Here is a 16,366-nt window from a genome sequence, read left to right on the forward strand (position 1 = left end):
TTTTATTTATTTATTTAAACTCTTTTCTATACCGTCGCTAAGTCATATACCATCACAACGGTTTACATGTAGGCACATAAATTAATGTAGGTGAGGGCGTACAATAGTACATTCTAACAGGTGCCGCTAAAGGTTCGGTTACAATATATCTTTAAAGACAATCAATTGTTTAGTGGGGTAGGTCATGACCAATTGTACCAGTGAGGTACTGTTCACGTGTAAAATTCACTATTCATAGTGTTACAATTATGTTTATAGTGATGTAGAGTTCATGGACCACTCTACTGTACAATCCTAAATGCTGAGCGCCGGCGTTCTTCTGCCTGTTTCTAAATATTTCCTATTCTCCCATCTCTTTATAAAATGCTTGTTCGAAAAGCCATGTTTTTAAACTTTTCTTAAATGCTTTGAGATCTCTTTGCAATCTGATCTCTAGAGGCATTGTGTTCCAAGGTATGGGGCCTGCTAGTGATAAGGCCCTTTCTCTCACTTGGGTTAATCTTGCCGTTTTTACTGAAGGAATGGTTAAGAGTGCTTTATTTGCAGATCGAAGTTTCTGTGTGGGACGTGCACTCTTAGGGGTAGATTTTCAAACACGGCGCGTTCGTGTACTTTTGCTGGCGCATCAGGCGCAAGCAAAAGTACGCGGGATTTTAGTAGATACGCGCGTAGTCGCGCGTATCCGCTAAAATCCTGGATCAGCGCGTGCAAGGCTATCGATTACGTATAGCCGGCGCGCGCTGAGCCGCGCAGCCTACCCCTGTTCCCTCCGAGGCCGCTCCGAAATCGGAGCGGCCTCGGAGGGAACTTTCTTTTGCCCTCCCCTCACCTTCCCCTCCCTTCCCCTACCTAACCCACCCACCCGGCCCTGTCTAAACCCCCCCCTTACCTTTGTCGGGGGATTTACGCCTCCCGGAGGGAGACGTAAATCCCCGCGCGCCAGCGGGCCGCTAGCGCGCCGGGACGCGACCTAGGGGCGGGTCCGGAGGGCGCGGCCATGCCCCCGGACCGCCCGGGCCGTAGCCACGCCCGGACCCACCCCCGGACCGCTCCCGACACGCCCCCGAAAACGCCGTGCGGTTCGGGCCCGCCCCGACACGCCCCCGACACACCCCCTTCAGAAAACCCCGGGACTTACGCGAGTCCCGGGGCTCTGCGCGCGCCGGTAGGCCTATGTAAAATAGGCTCACCAGCGCGCAGGGCCCTGCTCGCCTAAATCTGCCCGGATTTGGGCGGATTTAGGCGAGCAGGGCTCTTAAAATCCGCCCCTTAATGCTGTGTTTAGCCAGTCCGATTTCTCATCATGTATTAGTTTATGTATGGTACATAGGGTTTTGTATTTAATTCTGTGTTCGATAGGTAACCAATGTAGTTCCGCCAGGGTTTCAGTTATATGGTCCCTCCTCTTTTTTCCGGTTAGTATCCTAGCTGCTGCGTTTTGAAGTATTTGGAGTGGTCTTAATGTTGTGTTTGGGAGTCCTAATAGAAGGGCATTACAGTAGTCCGTGCTGGAGAAAAGTAGTGCCTGTAGAACTGTTCGGAAATTAGTTAGTGTTAGTAGTGGGTTTAGTTTCACTTATCCAGATAAGTATGAACATGCACAGTTGCGGTTTTTACATATGCAAGCATGTTTGCATGCATATATACTTGTATTTTATTACTTGCGCATAGGGGCAGTAACTTTCAAATAGGCGTGCGGGCGCACATTGCTGCATGTGTGTCGGTGTGCGCCCAGGGACACGGCAATTTTATAACATATACGCACATGGGCATATATATTATAAAATAAGCTGATGCATGCCCATGTGCATCCAATTTTAAGTGGGCATACCGCGTAAATGAGGGATTTTTAAAAGGTGCGCACGCCCAGGCTATGCCAGTTTTACCAGTTTGTTCACCAGCTAGGTCCTGCCAATCCCCCCTAATTAGCCTGCATTCCCCCCACTTGGACCAGACCCTTTAAACCCTCAGATCTCTCTATTTTTTACTTTTTAAAAAAAATGACATCTAGTCCCTAGCAGAAGTAAAGATACGCAGCCCTTCCTGGGTGTGTGCCCAAGCGCATAAGAATTTACATGCATGCTTCTGGGTCACGCCCCGAGACCCCCATGCTCCACCCATATGATACCCTGCCTCTTTTTTGAAAACTTCTGAGATGTGCACGCTCTGGGGATACACGCAAATCTTGGTAACTTTTAAAATCCCCTGGGCACGCGCGAGCCCAACATATTTGCACATCCCCTAATTAATGCACGTGCCAGGCTTTTTTAATGGTTTGCAAGCAGGTTATAAAATACTGTAGCAACTTTGTGTGCGCCCATATACCAGTGTACATAGGAGTATGCAATCAGTTTTGAAAGTTACCCTCCCTGTCTCCTGGAGCAGTCAGTGGGAAGTATTTCTCAGATTCAAAATAACATCTTCCAGTCAGTGTCAGGCAAAAATACAATTATTTCTCCTTAGAACTAGCTTCTATTTCAAGCTATTTTATTGTGGGTGACAGTCTCTTATCTTGATCTAGTTTACCCTAGTTGCTTATAAATAAACTATATGAAATATATCAAGTTCAATAGATGAAATTGCAAAACCAACATGAAAAAAATAGTACTTACTCTTTCATTCTTACATTTTGAAAAGCACAGCAGTGGCTGGGATATGTTAAATTAGCCTCTATTAGGTTAACAAATTTTTCCAGTGGTGGTAACTTCTTCAGATAATAGGATGAATGAGCAACTAGTACTTGAATGACTTCCAGCCCATGACTCGGTAGAAATTCCAGTGCTGTTGAAGAGATGTCCCTAGAAATTAGAAACAATTCCTTTACTTGATTACATTTAAAGCACTGCAATGCTATCTAAACTGGTGCATGTAATATATCCACATAGGATTGGTTCGTTATCATTTCATATATTTGGTAATGTTATTTATCATTTCTAAATGAATCTCTGCTCAAGATTCCAAACCTTGGATATTTCTCTCTTGAGAAGAATATACCTAATTCTACATAAAATTGCGGCAGTAGAAGCTAGAAGTCCCTATTAAGCATTGTGCACATTGTTATATCAAAATGTTAGACAACAAATGTACAAAACTAACACTGTATATCTATATTAAAGTCTGTAAACCATAAACTGTTGAGAAAATAATTCCTGGGACTTATACTAATTGGCATGCAGAAGTCAATATTCAAAGGATTTGTCCAGCTAAGTCCGAAACTTAGCTGTACAGTCTTGGAGTTTAAATATATCCCCCCCCGGTTACCAACCAAGTTTTAGCCAAAGCAATGCTGGAAGCAAGTAAGTCAATACCATGCTCCAGAATGGAGTTTCAGGGGTCCAGCAGAAGGGGGATTGGAGACTGGAATAGAGGTTGTGGGTGGGTGGGAGGCAGGAGGAGTTCATGTTATTCACGAAAATATAGAGGAAAGAGGGGCGGCCTGGGGCTGCCAGCACCTGCTGCTTTTATAAATGTATTTGGCAGGTTGGAAGGGGTAGAGGGGGTCAGGCACAATGACTTTGCTTTCTAGGGTGGGGGACTGGGGGATTGGAGCTGAAGGAACCAGTTTTTTAAAATATTTTATTTTGAAATTCCTTACCTGGCTATATTTTGAATATACAGCAGCAGAATAACTTTCAAACCTAGGCCTAGATTTTCTAAGCTAACGTGGCTTCCTGAATTGCATGGTAACGGGGGGCGGGTTTGACAGTCGATGCTCAATTTTGCTGGCGTCAGTTCTCGAGCCCGCTGACAGCCACAGACTCGGAAACCGGATGCCGGCAAAATTGAGCGTCCGGTTTTCGACCCAACGCCGTGGGCTGACTTCAAATTTTTTTTATTTTTTTTTTACTTTTTTTACCCATCGGGACCTCCGACTTAATATCGCCATGATATTAAGTCGGAGGGTGCACAGAAAAGCAGTTTTTACTGCTTTTCCGTGCACTTTCCCGGTGCCCAAAGAAATTAGCGCCTACCTTTGGGTAGGCGCTAATTTCTGAAAACAAAATGTGCGGCTTGGCTGCACATTTTGTTTTCTGAATCGCGCGGGAATATCTAATAGGACCATCAACATGCATTTGCATGTTGAGGGCACTATTAGGTTCAGCGGGTTGGATGCGCGTTTTCGGCCCCTTACTGAATAAGGGGTAAGGGAAAATGTGCGTCCAATGGTGGGTTAACAGTGTACTCCTTTGGAGCGCACTGTACTATATCAGCCCAAGAGTGAGCAAAGCTCAGAAGTTCCCCTATCAATGAATGCCAATATATCGCAATATATTTTTCAGTATGTCCTACATGAACTTCCTAAAACCCGGGTTATTTCTTTAGCCAGATTCTCACATTTTCACAAAATATTTATCAGATTTGACAATATAAGCTATTACAAAATATTTTGTGAAAAGGAGATGTCATTGTGAGTGAGAAGAGGCAGAATTATGGCAGCACAGGTTTACTCTTGCTATAAGTCCTGCACTTGTTGCTTACATGGACACAAAGGAGTTTTATCATTGAAGAATAGTAATAGTGTTTGTGTTTCTGTAGATGTTCCATGGTGATCTCCACTAAAGAGTTTGTCTAGTGTTAGGGTCCATGAAGCATGGACGAGAAGAACATCCCATTTCTCCACAGCACCCCCACTGGAGGCTGCTGCAGTGATAGGTTCTTGTCTGATCAAGAGCAGATGACTTTTAGAAAGATGGAAGCTTTGATTGTGGGAAAGTTAGGTATATGTTATGGTTTTGAGGTGTTGGAGTGGATTCTTGGGTACTATGGTGATGACCACTCCCACGGGGAGGAGCCCCGTGAGGATCCACAGTACTAGGCTAGACTCTAGACACGCAAACACAGAGATTTGTCTTTTATTATACAGCAGAATGATACCACCAGAGGTGGCAGTAATGAGGTGATCCAGAGGTAGCAGTTCAGGGGCTCTCGGCAGAGGAGACACATCTCGCAATGATAGTATAGGGAGTGCAGGATTCAAGTTTCCAGTGCTGATCTGTAGATGAGACAGACTGACAATGTTAGATTATTCACTAAGTTGGTAGTTGTATAGATGGAGATCCCAGCGGGCAGAAATAGTTGAATACAGGCACCGAGGCAGAGAGAGCAGGCCTTTGAGGAGCTTGATAGGCACCTGAAAGAAAGCAAAGGGCCCCCAAGGAGCGAGTACCCAGGTTAGAGAAATACCCCGAAGGGTAGAGAGAGCTTCCAGCGGCAGCAGGGAAGTGGCAGAGTAGCTTAGAATGGACAAATCCATTCCTTGCTAACTCGATTTGTTAGCAAACTAAGGGCAGGGTAAATACCCAGATGGCGTGATGTCACTCGAGAGGGCCGCCCCTGAGGTTCCCGCCATGACTTGGATAAAGACGTGGGTGGCATGCACGCGCGCACCCTAGGAGGCCCTCAGGAGAAACATGGTGGATTGCCTTGCCATTGCCGTTCCGGGGACGCCAGAGACAGCGGCATGCAGATGCGGCGGTAGCTATCTTCCCAAGGCTAGCGGGGAGAGCAGAGAGAAAGGTGAGGCACAGAGGTTGAAGCCGTCTGAGACTGACAGATGCAACAGTACCCCCCTTCAAAGGACCCCTCCAGACCCCCTACCTGGTCTTGGTTTTCGAGGATGCAGTTGGTGGAATTGACGAAGCATCTCTTTGTCCATGATATTAGCCAAAGGTTCCCAATAATATTCTTCAGGTCCATAACCCTCCCATGAAAGGAGGTATTCCCAAACTCTGCCTCTCTTTCTTACATCAAGGATGGCATCAACCTTCTACTCAATGTCTTTTTCTGCATCAGTGAGTGTAGGTTTAGGTGTCTTGGTGGAAAACTCGCTAAGGACAAGCAGTTTCAGTAGTGAGACATAGAACGCATTATGAATCTTCATTGCTGGAGGAAGTTTCAGACTATATGTGAGTGTCCCCAGACGTCGGAGGATGGGAAAGGGTCTGACAAAGTGTGGAGCAAATCGAGCTGATGGTAGCTTGAGTCTTAGATGTTTAGTAGACAGCCAGACCTTGTCACCAGGCTGGAATTCAGGAGCCTTGCTGTGGTGAGAATCATAGCCTTTCTTTGCTCGTTGTCCTGCTTTTTGGAGCATCTCTTTAGTCTTTCTCCAGAGTGATTGAATGTCATTGGCAGTGGATTGAGCTGCCGGGAACGATATTGCAAGTGGAAGTGGTAAAGGTGGTAAGGGTAGTTGTCCGTAGACCACTTCAAATGGTGTTGATCCAGTAGAAGTTGCTGGATGAGAGTTGATGGCAAATTCAGCCCACGGCAACAGTTCAGCCCAGTCATTTTGACGTGAACCAACATAGGCTCGAAGGAACTGCTTGAGTGTTCTATTCATTCTCTCAGTTTGGCCATTTGACTGAGGATGGTATACAGAGGTGAAGTCGAGAGTGATGTCAAACTTCTTACACAAAGCTTTCCAGAACTTTGCTGTACATTGCGCTCCTCTGTCAGAGACAATGTGTTTTGGCATGCCGTGTAGGCGAAAGATATGGGTGATGAAAAGTTTAGCAAGCTCCATGGCTGAAGGCAAGCCAGGGAGAGCCACGAAGTGAGCCATCTTTGAGAAATGATCCACTGTAACCCAGATGGTATTGTTACCTCCAGAAAGTGGTAAGTCTACTACAAAGTCTGTAGCAATGTGAGTCCAGGGCTCATCTGGTACTGGTAAGGGATGAAGCAGGCCCCAAGGATGTCCGGGCGGAGGTTTCTGTCTGGCATAATTAGAACAAGAAGCAACATAGGCGAATGTGTCTTCCTTCATGATGGGCCACCAATAGTACTTCTGTAGTTTAGCCAGAGTTCTTCTTTGACCAGGATGTCCAGCCAGTTTTGAATCGTGAGCCCATGTTAACAATTTTTTCTTAGATTGCAGGGTACAATGGTCTTACCCGGAGGTACCGGATGTGTAGCTGACAGGATAACTCTCTTCAGGTCGATGATATGCTGGGGTTCATCAGGTACACCTTCAGAGAGAAATGAGTGAGATAGGGCATCTGCTCTGACGTTCTTATCTCCAGGGCGATATTTCAGCACAAAGTCAAATCTGTTGAAAAACAGGGACCATCTCGCTTGTCTATGGTTTAGGCGCTGAGTGTGATGGAGGTACTCCAAATTTTTGTGATCAGTGAAAACAGTGATCTGATGTTGTGCACCTTCAAGCCAGGGGCGCCACTCTTCAAATGCCATCTTTATTGCCAGTAGTTCTTTATCCCCAATGCTGTAGTTCTTCTCCGCTGGCAAGAAGCTTCAGGAGAAGAAAGAACATGGATACAAGATTTTAGAGTAACTGGTCTGGCTTAGCACGGCCCCTACGCCTACATCCGAGGCATCGACTTCCACAATAAAAGGCTGTGTTGGGTCCGGATGGCGGAGGCATGGTTTACTCAAGAAGGCGCCTTTCAGCTTCTGAAATGCTGTCACAGCTTCCGTAGACCAATTGGCGATGTTGGCACCTTTCTTAGTCATTGCTGTTAGTGGAACAGTTAGTGAAGAGTAATTCTTCATAAATGTTCTGTAGTAGTTGGTAAATCCCAGAAATCGTCTAAGAGCTTTTAGACTGGTGGGTTGTGTCCATTTTTGAATGCTCTCAAGCTTCTGAGGGTCCATCTGAAATCCTTGGTTAGAAACAATGTATCCTAAGAAGGGCACTGATTCCTTGTGGAATTCGCATTTAGACAACTTGGCGTATAAATGGTTCTCGCGAAGTCTCTGCAGCACTCTTTTGACATCTTCCTGGTGGGTATTCAGGTCCTGGGAAAATATCAAGATGTTGTCCAAGTACACAATGACACATTGGTAGAGTAGATCACGCAGAATGTCATTCATCATGTTTTGGAAGACAGCCGGGGCATTGCACAGGCCGAAGAGCATCACCAGGTATTCAAAGTGCCTATCCCGGGTATTAAAAGCCATCTTCCATTCTTCACCAGAGCGGATGCGAATGAGGTTATAGGCTCCTTTGAGATCAAGCTTGGAGAATATCTTGACTCCCTGTAGTCTATCGAACAGCTCCGAGATGAGTGGTAAGGGTTAGCGGTCCTTTACAGTGATCTCGTTTAGACCTCTGTAGTCAGTGCATGGATGTAATGTTCCATCCTTCTTCCCCACTAAGAAGAAGCCTGCGCTGGCAGGAGACTTGAATTGTTTTATGAAGCCTTTCTGAAGATTCTCCTGTATGTACTCAGACATAGCTTTATTTTCTACTACGGAGAGAGGGTAAACCCTTCCTTTGGGTGGTTCTGTCTTAGGCTTCAAATTGATTTCGCAGTCGTAGGATCTGTGTGGAGGCAGCATGTCTGCGGCTGCTTTGGAAGATACATCTTGAAAGGATGCATATTGAGGCGGCAACCCTGGCAACAACGGGGTAGTTGGCATGCAAAATATTGGAGAAACCTCCATCAGACATTTACCATGGCAATCTGGGCCCCAGCATGAAAGCTCCAAGGTGACCCAGTTGAATTGAGGCATATGTTTCTGCAGCCATGGTAGCCCCAGTACTAAAGGGTGCAAGGCCTTCTCAAGCACAAAGAAGGAAATAGTCTCTGTATGAAGAGCACCGGTACGTAAGTTCACTGGTTCGGTTAGCAGGGTTACTTCACCCGGTAAGGGCTCTCCATGGATGGAAGATAAGAGTAGTGGAGCCAGCACCATCTTGCTGCGGCCCTAAGCCGCCGCCGAGACCTGCGGCCTGGAGGCCGTGCTTATCCGCCTCCTCTTCACAGCCTGAGCCGCCCCGGGTCGGCCTACATGGCAGGGAGCCGCATCGTCATCTCTGGGATCCTCCTTGGACGGCAGGGGGCCATCCTGAAGCCTGCCTGCTGTTTCCGCGTCTCCACGCTGAGGAGCAGGAGAACACTGCTGTCCATGGTGCTGCTTCCTCTCTTCAGCTCCGGCCTTCCTTAGGCACCGGCGCGCGCCTCTTCACACCATTTAAAGGGCCAGCCACAGGAAGTGCTGCTGGCTCCTTCTGATGATGACTTCCTGCTTCAGCCCTATAAAAGGGATTCCTCTTCAGTCTCTTGTTGCCTTCAGATTGAGTTTAACAGTCGTCTGTGCTTCTTCATCGATCCAGGTCATCCGTGATCTTCTTTTGCTTTGATGGCTTTGTCTCCATGTTCCAGATATCCGTCGTCCAGGTCTTCAGCCATCTCCATGTTCCAGATGTCTGTTGTCCAGGTCTTCAGTTGTCTCCATGTTCCAGATGTCCTTCGTCCAGGTCTTCAGTCTTCTCCGTGTTCCAGATGTACTTCATCCAGGTCTTCTGTTGTCTTGATGTTCCTGATGTCCTTGCCTTTGTCTCTGCCTCCATGCCTTGGTTCCTCGATGTCCACTTTCCTGGTGTACCGCTGTCTTGGTCTGTGACCAGTCCTGCAGGTGGACTGTGTAGGGCGCCTCACGGTACAAGGCCATCCTCATCTCTGCAGCGCAACCCTCTGGAAGACCTCCTGCTTCAGTCTATTGTTTTTAATCCTTGAGAATCGAATCCTGCTTCAGAGTTGTCCCGGTCTTCAGAGCCTATTGCATCCTGCGTGAAGTCCATGTCAAGTCTCTGTCTGAACTTGCCCTGTGTCCGGCGTGGTCCGTGACCAATCCCGTGGGGGGGCTGTGTAGGGCGCGCCCAAGTACAGGTCTCTGCAGTTGCTTAGTCATGTTCCAGTCAGCTTCCACTTTCCTCCTGGAGTATTGCCCTGTGTCCGGCATGGTCTGCGACCAGTCCCGCGGGTGGACTGTGTAGGGCGTGCTGCATCACAGACTCACCCCAGCTCTTGATCCTGCTTCAGCTCTTATCTATAGTGTCTTGCTTTAGACCTCATCTACAGTGTCTCATTTCAGCCCTCGTTTACGATGTCTCGCTGCAGTCCTCGTCCATGATGTCTTCGCCCCTGTCCTCATCTGTAGTGTCTTGCTTCAGTCCTCATCTATGATGACTTACTCCAGCCTTCGTCTTCAGTGTCCTTGTCTTCAACATTCTTGCTTCACTCTTCATCCAAAGTCCTTTGTGTCCTAAGGACTCCGTCTGCCTTCGTCCTCTGTCCGGCCTGCCGCCCATTGCCGTATGCAGTGGCAGGTCCGAAAGGGCTTGGAATGGTCAGAGGACTGTTCATCTATCAGCATTGCGTTGTTGGTATCCTGGGGTGTGCAGGTCCGATTGAGGGTCAGACCTTGTATCCTAGTCCTTGCTTCAGTCTTGTCCTGCTTGCGTACCCATGCTCGCACCAGTTCACCTCCTGCGGTGTGGCTTGGGGCTCCTCCCTTGGCCATGCCATGGCCCAAGGGCTCACATCACCAGCTTCAGAGACGACCGTGCCTCCGTGCCTCGGAGTGTAACAGCTGCTGGAGGTCGTACTCGTAACAGGACCCAAAGGCCACCGAGCCCTTGGGTCATAATGGGATCCGAAGACCCCCAGGCCCTCGGCCCCTACATCTGCTGGAGGTCACGCTCGTAACATGATCCGAAAGCCATGAGCTTGGTGAACTGTGCCCGATGGGCTTCAGTTTCTTTTGGACTTTTGCCTTGATTTTTGCCTGGAAAATTTTTTTTTCTTCAGTTACTGGACTTTCTTCAGCCTGCTTTTGCCGAAAGAATTTTTTGCTTCTAGCTTGTGGACATTCAATGCTTACTTTAGTCAAAATATTTTTGGTGTGTTGTTGATGTCTTTGCTACAGCTGTCTGATTCCCATGACCTGCAGGAGGTGCATGCAGCCAGATCATCTCTGCATCCACTCATCCTGGAACTCCTCGACTGGCAGGAGCTGTCTGCCATGGTTCCAGTGATCATCTCCGTTCTTCCCACTTCGATGTGGCCCAGTTCCCTGGGTTTCATTCGACCTGCAGGAGGCGCTTGCACCCAGGTTCCACATCCAACAACCAGCATCTGCAACTTTGAGTATCTTCAAGCTTCAGGGAATACCTGTCTTCGAAGTGTACCATTACACCACCTCAGGTCTCGGCATGTTCCGACCGGCAGGAGGTGCCTGCACCCGAGACCTGTCTTCACATCTTCTTAGTCTATTCAGCCCTTACCTGCACTGGCCTAGTGCTGGCTCTGGAGTCTTCTCAGCCAGAAGTGTTCTCTACAGTTCACACCTAGGTTTCTTACGACCAGCAGGAGGCGCCTGCACCCTAGACGCATCTTCATCTCTTCGCTCCTGAATCCGCTCCTGCTTGCATTGCCTAGTGCTTGCCATAGGAGGCCCCCAAGCCTTCGGCTCGTAACATCCCCTGAGTACCGTGAAGGTGCCGGTATCTATGTGGGCGTTGCCGGTCCAGAATCGGCCGTGGCAACTAAGCACAGGAGGTACAAGTGCAGGTGCTACATCCATACGATTGGCCATCCTCTCTACTGTCACCATCAGGGCATCAAGGCAGATTTTCTATTGCTGTGAATGCTGGGCAATTCCGGGGATGGCCTTTAAGCCCGCCATGTCCGCCGGGTACATGGCCTTGCAAACTGTTGGATTCATGGACCCTTGAGCCGACTAAGACAGATAAAGATGCACTGTGGGGAGGCCCTCAGTGGAGGTCGAAGCTAGTAGGTGGCACAAGCAGGAGACCAGGAGGATCTTCACCATTGGAGACCCGAGGTCCCCCCAGGAGGAGCCTGTCAGGACCCAGGCCGCCTTGACTTACGAGCGGTCTTCTGTGGGCAGGTGCCGGTGGAGGAGAGGATAGCTGGAGCCAGGAGGCCAATCGGATCTTCACCACTGGAAGCCTGCAGTCCCCCCGAGAGGAGCTTGTGAGGACCCGAGCCGCTTGGACTTAGACGAGACCTCCTGGATGAAAGCTGAAGTCAGGAACCAGAGGACGAAAGCCGAAGTCAGAAGCCAGTGGACGAAAGCCGAAGTCAAGAACAGCAACTATAAACTCTAAGAAGAGTGAACCTCGTTGCAAGACAAGGAGTGGAGCCAGTTGCAGGGTTTAAATACCCTGGGAGCGTCTGACGTCACCTCAGTGCAGTGCTTCACTTTCCCGCGCTGGCCCCTTTAAAAGTAGAGCCCATGCGCGCGCACGCGCCTAGGGGGCGGGACCAGCCACGGATCATCGGCGGCGTCTTCCTTGAGGAGGGAGCACCGCGGGCAGGAGCCAGGTAGGCCCGTAGAGGTCGAAAAGACGCCGCAGCGGCCCGGACTGTCCCCGAGGTAGGTGGAGGGACCGGGGCATGGCCCGGGACCGCAACAATTTTCCCCCAAGTCCACCTTAATAATGGTTTATACTTGGATAAGCAGCTTGGAATCTATCAATCTTTTGTGATCCTGCCACGTACTTGTGACCTGGATTGACCACTATTGAAAACATGATACTGGGCTTGATGAACCTTTGGTCTGACCCAGTTTAGCAGATCTTTTGTTCTTATGTTATTCCCATTTAAAAAGAACTGTCAGTGAGGATCTTAGTACTTATTTAGAGTGCGGTTGTGTCCATGGAGTGAACCATGTTGAGGGGCACTGCATATGCTCAGTGTAAACAAAATTGCAGGAGACAACTGCTTTTAATCCACTATGGGGTGGAGTAACTTCAATCTTGTTGAGACCGTGAAGGGAGAAGCAGCAGACCTGCGAGCAGTCAAGCAGACCTGTGGCCTAACAGAGAGCCACAGAGGGTTGTGAGATGTGTTCTGTAACTACTTTCATCCTAGATGGAGGCAGCTGAAGCTTAGACACAGCAGAGCCAGTTGATGCTTTGAAGTGGAGAGAGACTGCTTCATGGATTGGATTTTAAAGGAAATTCGAGAGGAACCATAAAAACAAATCAAGGACTTTGAGAGAAAAAAAAAAAAGACATGTTTGTATATTTTGTTTTTGACTCTGATAACTATTAGTAACCTCACCTTCGCAGGGGGTTACCCTCAGGCACTTCACTCACAATTTAAGCTCACATCTCCCTGAACCTCCCATTGCTAGAAAATTCCCTAGTATTAAACAACACAGAGGGGGGCAAGATGGCTGCCAGGTAGGACGTGGAGGAGAGGAGCTCTCATCGTCCTTTGCCTATAATTTTACAAATATAATCCTAAGATGCCTCACACAAAGCGAAAGGGACGCGTTAGGGGAGCCTTATCAGGCTTACCCGATACCAACCCTTTGCAGCGATGAATTGAGGGCTTCTTCTCCGATGGAACACCACAGATGCCGGAAGGGATGGTCGCTGAGGGGACTGCTGGAGAGCGGAGGCAGTCCCCTCTGACCTTGGAAGTAATTCTGAGCCCCGGCAAGCTGATCAAGTCAGCACACCCCGCATAGCCATCGGTTCCTCCGAGAACAACGGAGGCCAACAGTCAAAACAATCTGACTCGAGGAGAGCTGGCCTGGCTGGAGAATGAGCGTGGAGAGGAGGAGGGGGGAACCCTGCGATGAGGAGACGGCTGGCTGGTTCGGACCCCTGACCCCCAAGATTTGGTGAGCCGGGGAGAACTGAAGAGAAAATAACAACTGCGGGAATAAAGCTACTGGGAGACCTTGGAGACGCGGGAGGAGAACAGCCAGAACTCTGAGCAGTGAGTATTCGGCTTGGACAGCCTGAACAAATTTCCCTGAGTACTGTGTGGTCTGCTTTGAAGGGAATAGAAGCTACATTAAAGGCATTAATTGCAACTACGTTGGAAACACAAAATCAGACTATGATAAATAACTCATTGATTGTATCCTTTAATTCCAAGATAGAAGATCATGAGCAAAGGATTGCTCAATTGGAAAATGTGCAAAAACATATTATCAAGTCTGATATGATACCTGAGAAAAAAATAGAGAAGTTGGAGAATACAATGAGGATACTTAATCTGAGAATCATTAATTTTCCTGTTATAAGATCTGTATCATCGTTAGAATTATTCAAAACCTACATGAAGCAGGTTCTAAAAATACCTGAGACTCATCTCCCTGTATGTACAAAAATTTATTTTTTGCCTCAAAGAAGCCCTATAGGAGAAGAAGTTCATGAGAATCCAATGACAATATCAGAGTTACTTGAACTTTCAATTGAATCCGAAATTACCGAAAGAAAATCTATGTTGGTTTCTTTTGCCTTCATCACTGACTGCAATAATGTTTTGAAATTTTTTTTAAGAACAGGCTGACAAAATTTTATGGGGCACAAATCTGGATACACCCTGATATTGTAAAAACTACTCAGGATCGAAGAAAACAGTTTCTTGGGATGAGAAATAGGGTCTTAAGGATGGGTGCCCATTTTGTTCTGAAATATCCAAGTAAATTCTGAGTTCATTTTATGAATAATAATTATATATTTTTCGAACCGGAACAGCTCAAGGAGTTCTTAGCTGGCCACTCACATAGTACTCCAAGGGGTGAATCAGCATAAGGGATTTAGGTGCTCCTTCCTACCTATTACCTTTAATAATATATAAGTTAATTTTCTTTGTAATTCGCTCATTAGTTTCCCTTACCGCCCATTTTCTTATATTTAGGTACAGATATTTCCTGATTCGTAGCTCATAACAAATATACAAATGTTGAATATGTACCGTGTTCTAATTGCAATATTGTATTGTAATGGTGGAAAATCTTGAAAAAAAACAAAACAGCACATACTTTATTGACATAGTATGAGTCACATATTCAAAGATAAAAGTTGCATTTTGTCTCTATATATAGGAGAACAGATAGCAAAAAATCATCCTTCAGAACAGATAGCAAGAGGTTAACATTTGCCAGTGGTGTCACTTGAACCTGCATGAGTAAAGGTGGGCCTGTGAGGGTAACCTAGATTGGATGTAGCCTGAATTAGCTAGTCTGAGTTTCCATCTTCCTCCTGCATATTCGTCTGGCAGGGCAGGTACAAAGATATTATGCACCCTTGGTGAACCTTCACTTTTGTGGCTCCCTGTCCCTCAGCCCCACCTTGACCTCCTCTCCCAGACCACCCCACACATGAGTAAAAATTATGCATTAATGGATGCAAAATGATAAAGGGAATGGAAGAGCTCCCCTATAAGGTTAGGACTTTTCAGCTTGGAGAAGAGACAGTTGAGGGGGGATATGATAGAGGTGTTTAAAATCATGAGAGGTCTAGAACGGGTTAATGTGAATCAGTTGTTTACTCTTTCGCATAATAGAATGTCTAGGGGGCACTCTATGAAGTTAGCATGTGGCACATTTAAAACTAATCGGAGAAAGTTCTTTTTCACTCAATGCACAATTAAACTCTGGAATTTGTTGACAAGAGGATATGGTTAGTGAAGTTAGTGTAGCTGTGTTTAAAAAAGAATTGGATAAGTTCTTGGAGGAGAAGTCCAATACCTGCTATTAATTAAGTTGACTTAGAAAATAGCCACTGCTATTACTAGCAACAGTAGCATGGAATAGACTTAGTTTTGGGTACTTGCCAGGTTCTTATGGCCTGGATTGGCCACTATTGTATCTAAACCACTGCCATCTCCTCGGTGCTGCTTCCACTCCACTAAAAGGTCCATGCCAACGTGGGGACTATGCCCTCCTGGGGACCTGACTCTGCTTCCCAATCTGTCGCTGGGGTCCACATCCTTCTGGGGGACACAACTCTGCATCCTGGAATACTTCTGTGACCCATGTTCTCCTGGGGAATCCAATTGTACCTCTGGACCTGCTGCTGGGTTCCCCTTCTAACTGGGGAACTGCTCAATCATCTTGGTTGAAATTTGCCTCATATTAGTTCATGTATCCCTACTCTCAGCTGTCATATATTTGTCTGCTAACTTATCCCTGAAAATATTAACATTTTGATGCTAGGCTGATTACCTCTAGAGGATAATATTCAGTAAGGTGGCCAGTGGACAAGTTAATCTGGCTTTGTCCCGGCTATTCAGCAGGATTAAAGTTCCACTGAATATCCCTTATTAAAGTTATCCGGCTAACTTTAGCCGGATAACTTTAAACCTAACTGGCCAGCTTTTGAATATAGTTAGGTTTAAAGTAATCCAGCCTTGTGTGGCTGGATAACCTACCACTTAACTATCTTCAAAAGATATCCAGTTAAGTAGTACTTTTCTGTTTTTTATTTTTTTATAATTAAAGTTTGATTGCAGGCCACCCAACTCAACTGCCATGAAGGAAAAAACGTAAAGAGATTCTCCTCCCCGGTAAATAGAATAAAAATCATGAACTCTTTACCCCACCTCCCACCCTTTTCCTTCCAGAAATGCCCCTGAGGAGCTCTACATTATCCGGCTAAATGTTTTGATGGTTATTGAGTTATCCATCTAAAATGTAGCTGGGTAAGTCGGGGAAACCTTGGAAAGTTGGCAATTAGCTGGATAACTTTGTGAGTTCTCCGGCTGAATCTCACTCATGTAATGCATGTGTTAATCAGAAACTAAATCGATAACTGCAATTCCCTGTAGAAAGGTATCTCAAAATACAATAC

General features: G+C 46.9%; 1 protein-coding gene across 6 annotated transcripts in view; it reads right to left on the bottom strand.

Moving 5' to 3' along the window:
- LOC115086924 (lutropin-choriogonadotropic hormone receptor-like) overlaps positions 1–16,366 on the bottom strand; it is a 316,916-nt gene that overhangs the window by 84,372 nt on the left and 216,178 nt on the right. For 3 of the 6 annotated variants that reach the window (XR_003855369.1, XR_003855368.1, XM_029593402.1), the window contains exon 11: positions 2,627–2,798. Coding sequence is in view for 4 of the 6 variants with exons in the window: in XM_029593402.1 (XP_029449262.1) it covers positions 2,627–2,798 (172 nt within the window). In the remaining 2 variants the exon portion in view is untranslated. Of the gene's footprint in view, positions 1–2,612; positions 2,799–16,366 lie in introns of all 6 variants that reach the window. The other 3 variants (XM_029593400.1, XM_029593398.1, XM_029593401.1) reach the window with 1 other exon arrangement.

Source organism: Rhinatrema bivittatum, chromosome 3 (genome assembly GCF_901001135.1).
Source record: "Rhinatrema bivittatum chromosome 3, aRhiBiv1.1, whole genome shotgun sequence".
NCBI classification, from domain to species: domain Eukaryota; kingdom Metazoa; phylum Chordata; class Amphibia; order Gymnophiona; family Rhinatrematidae; genus Rhinatrema; species Rhinatrema bivittatum.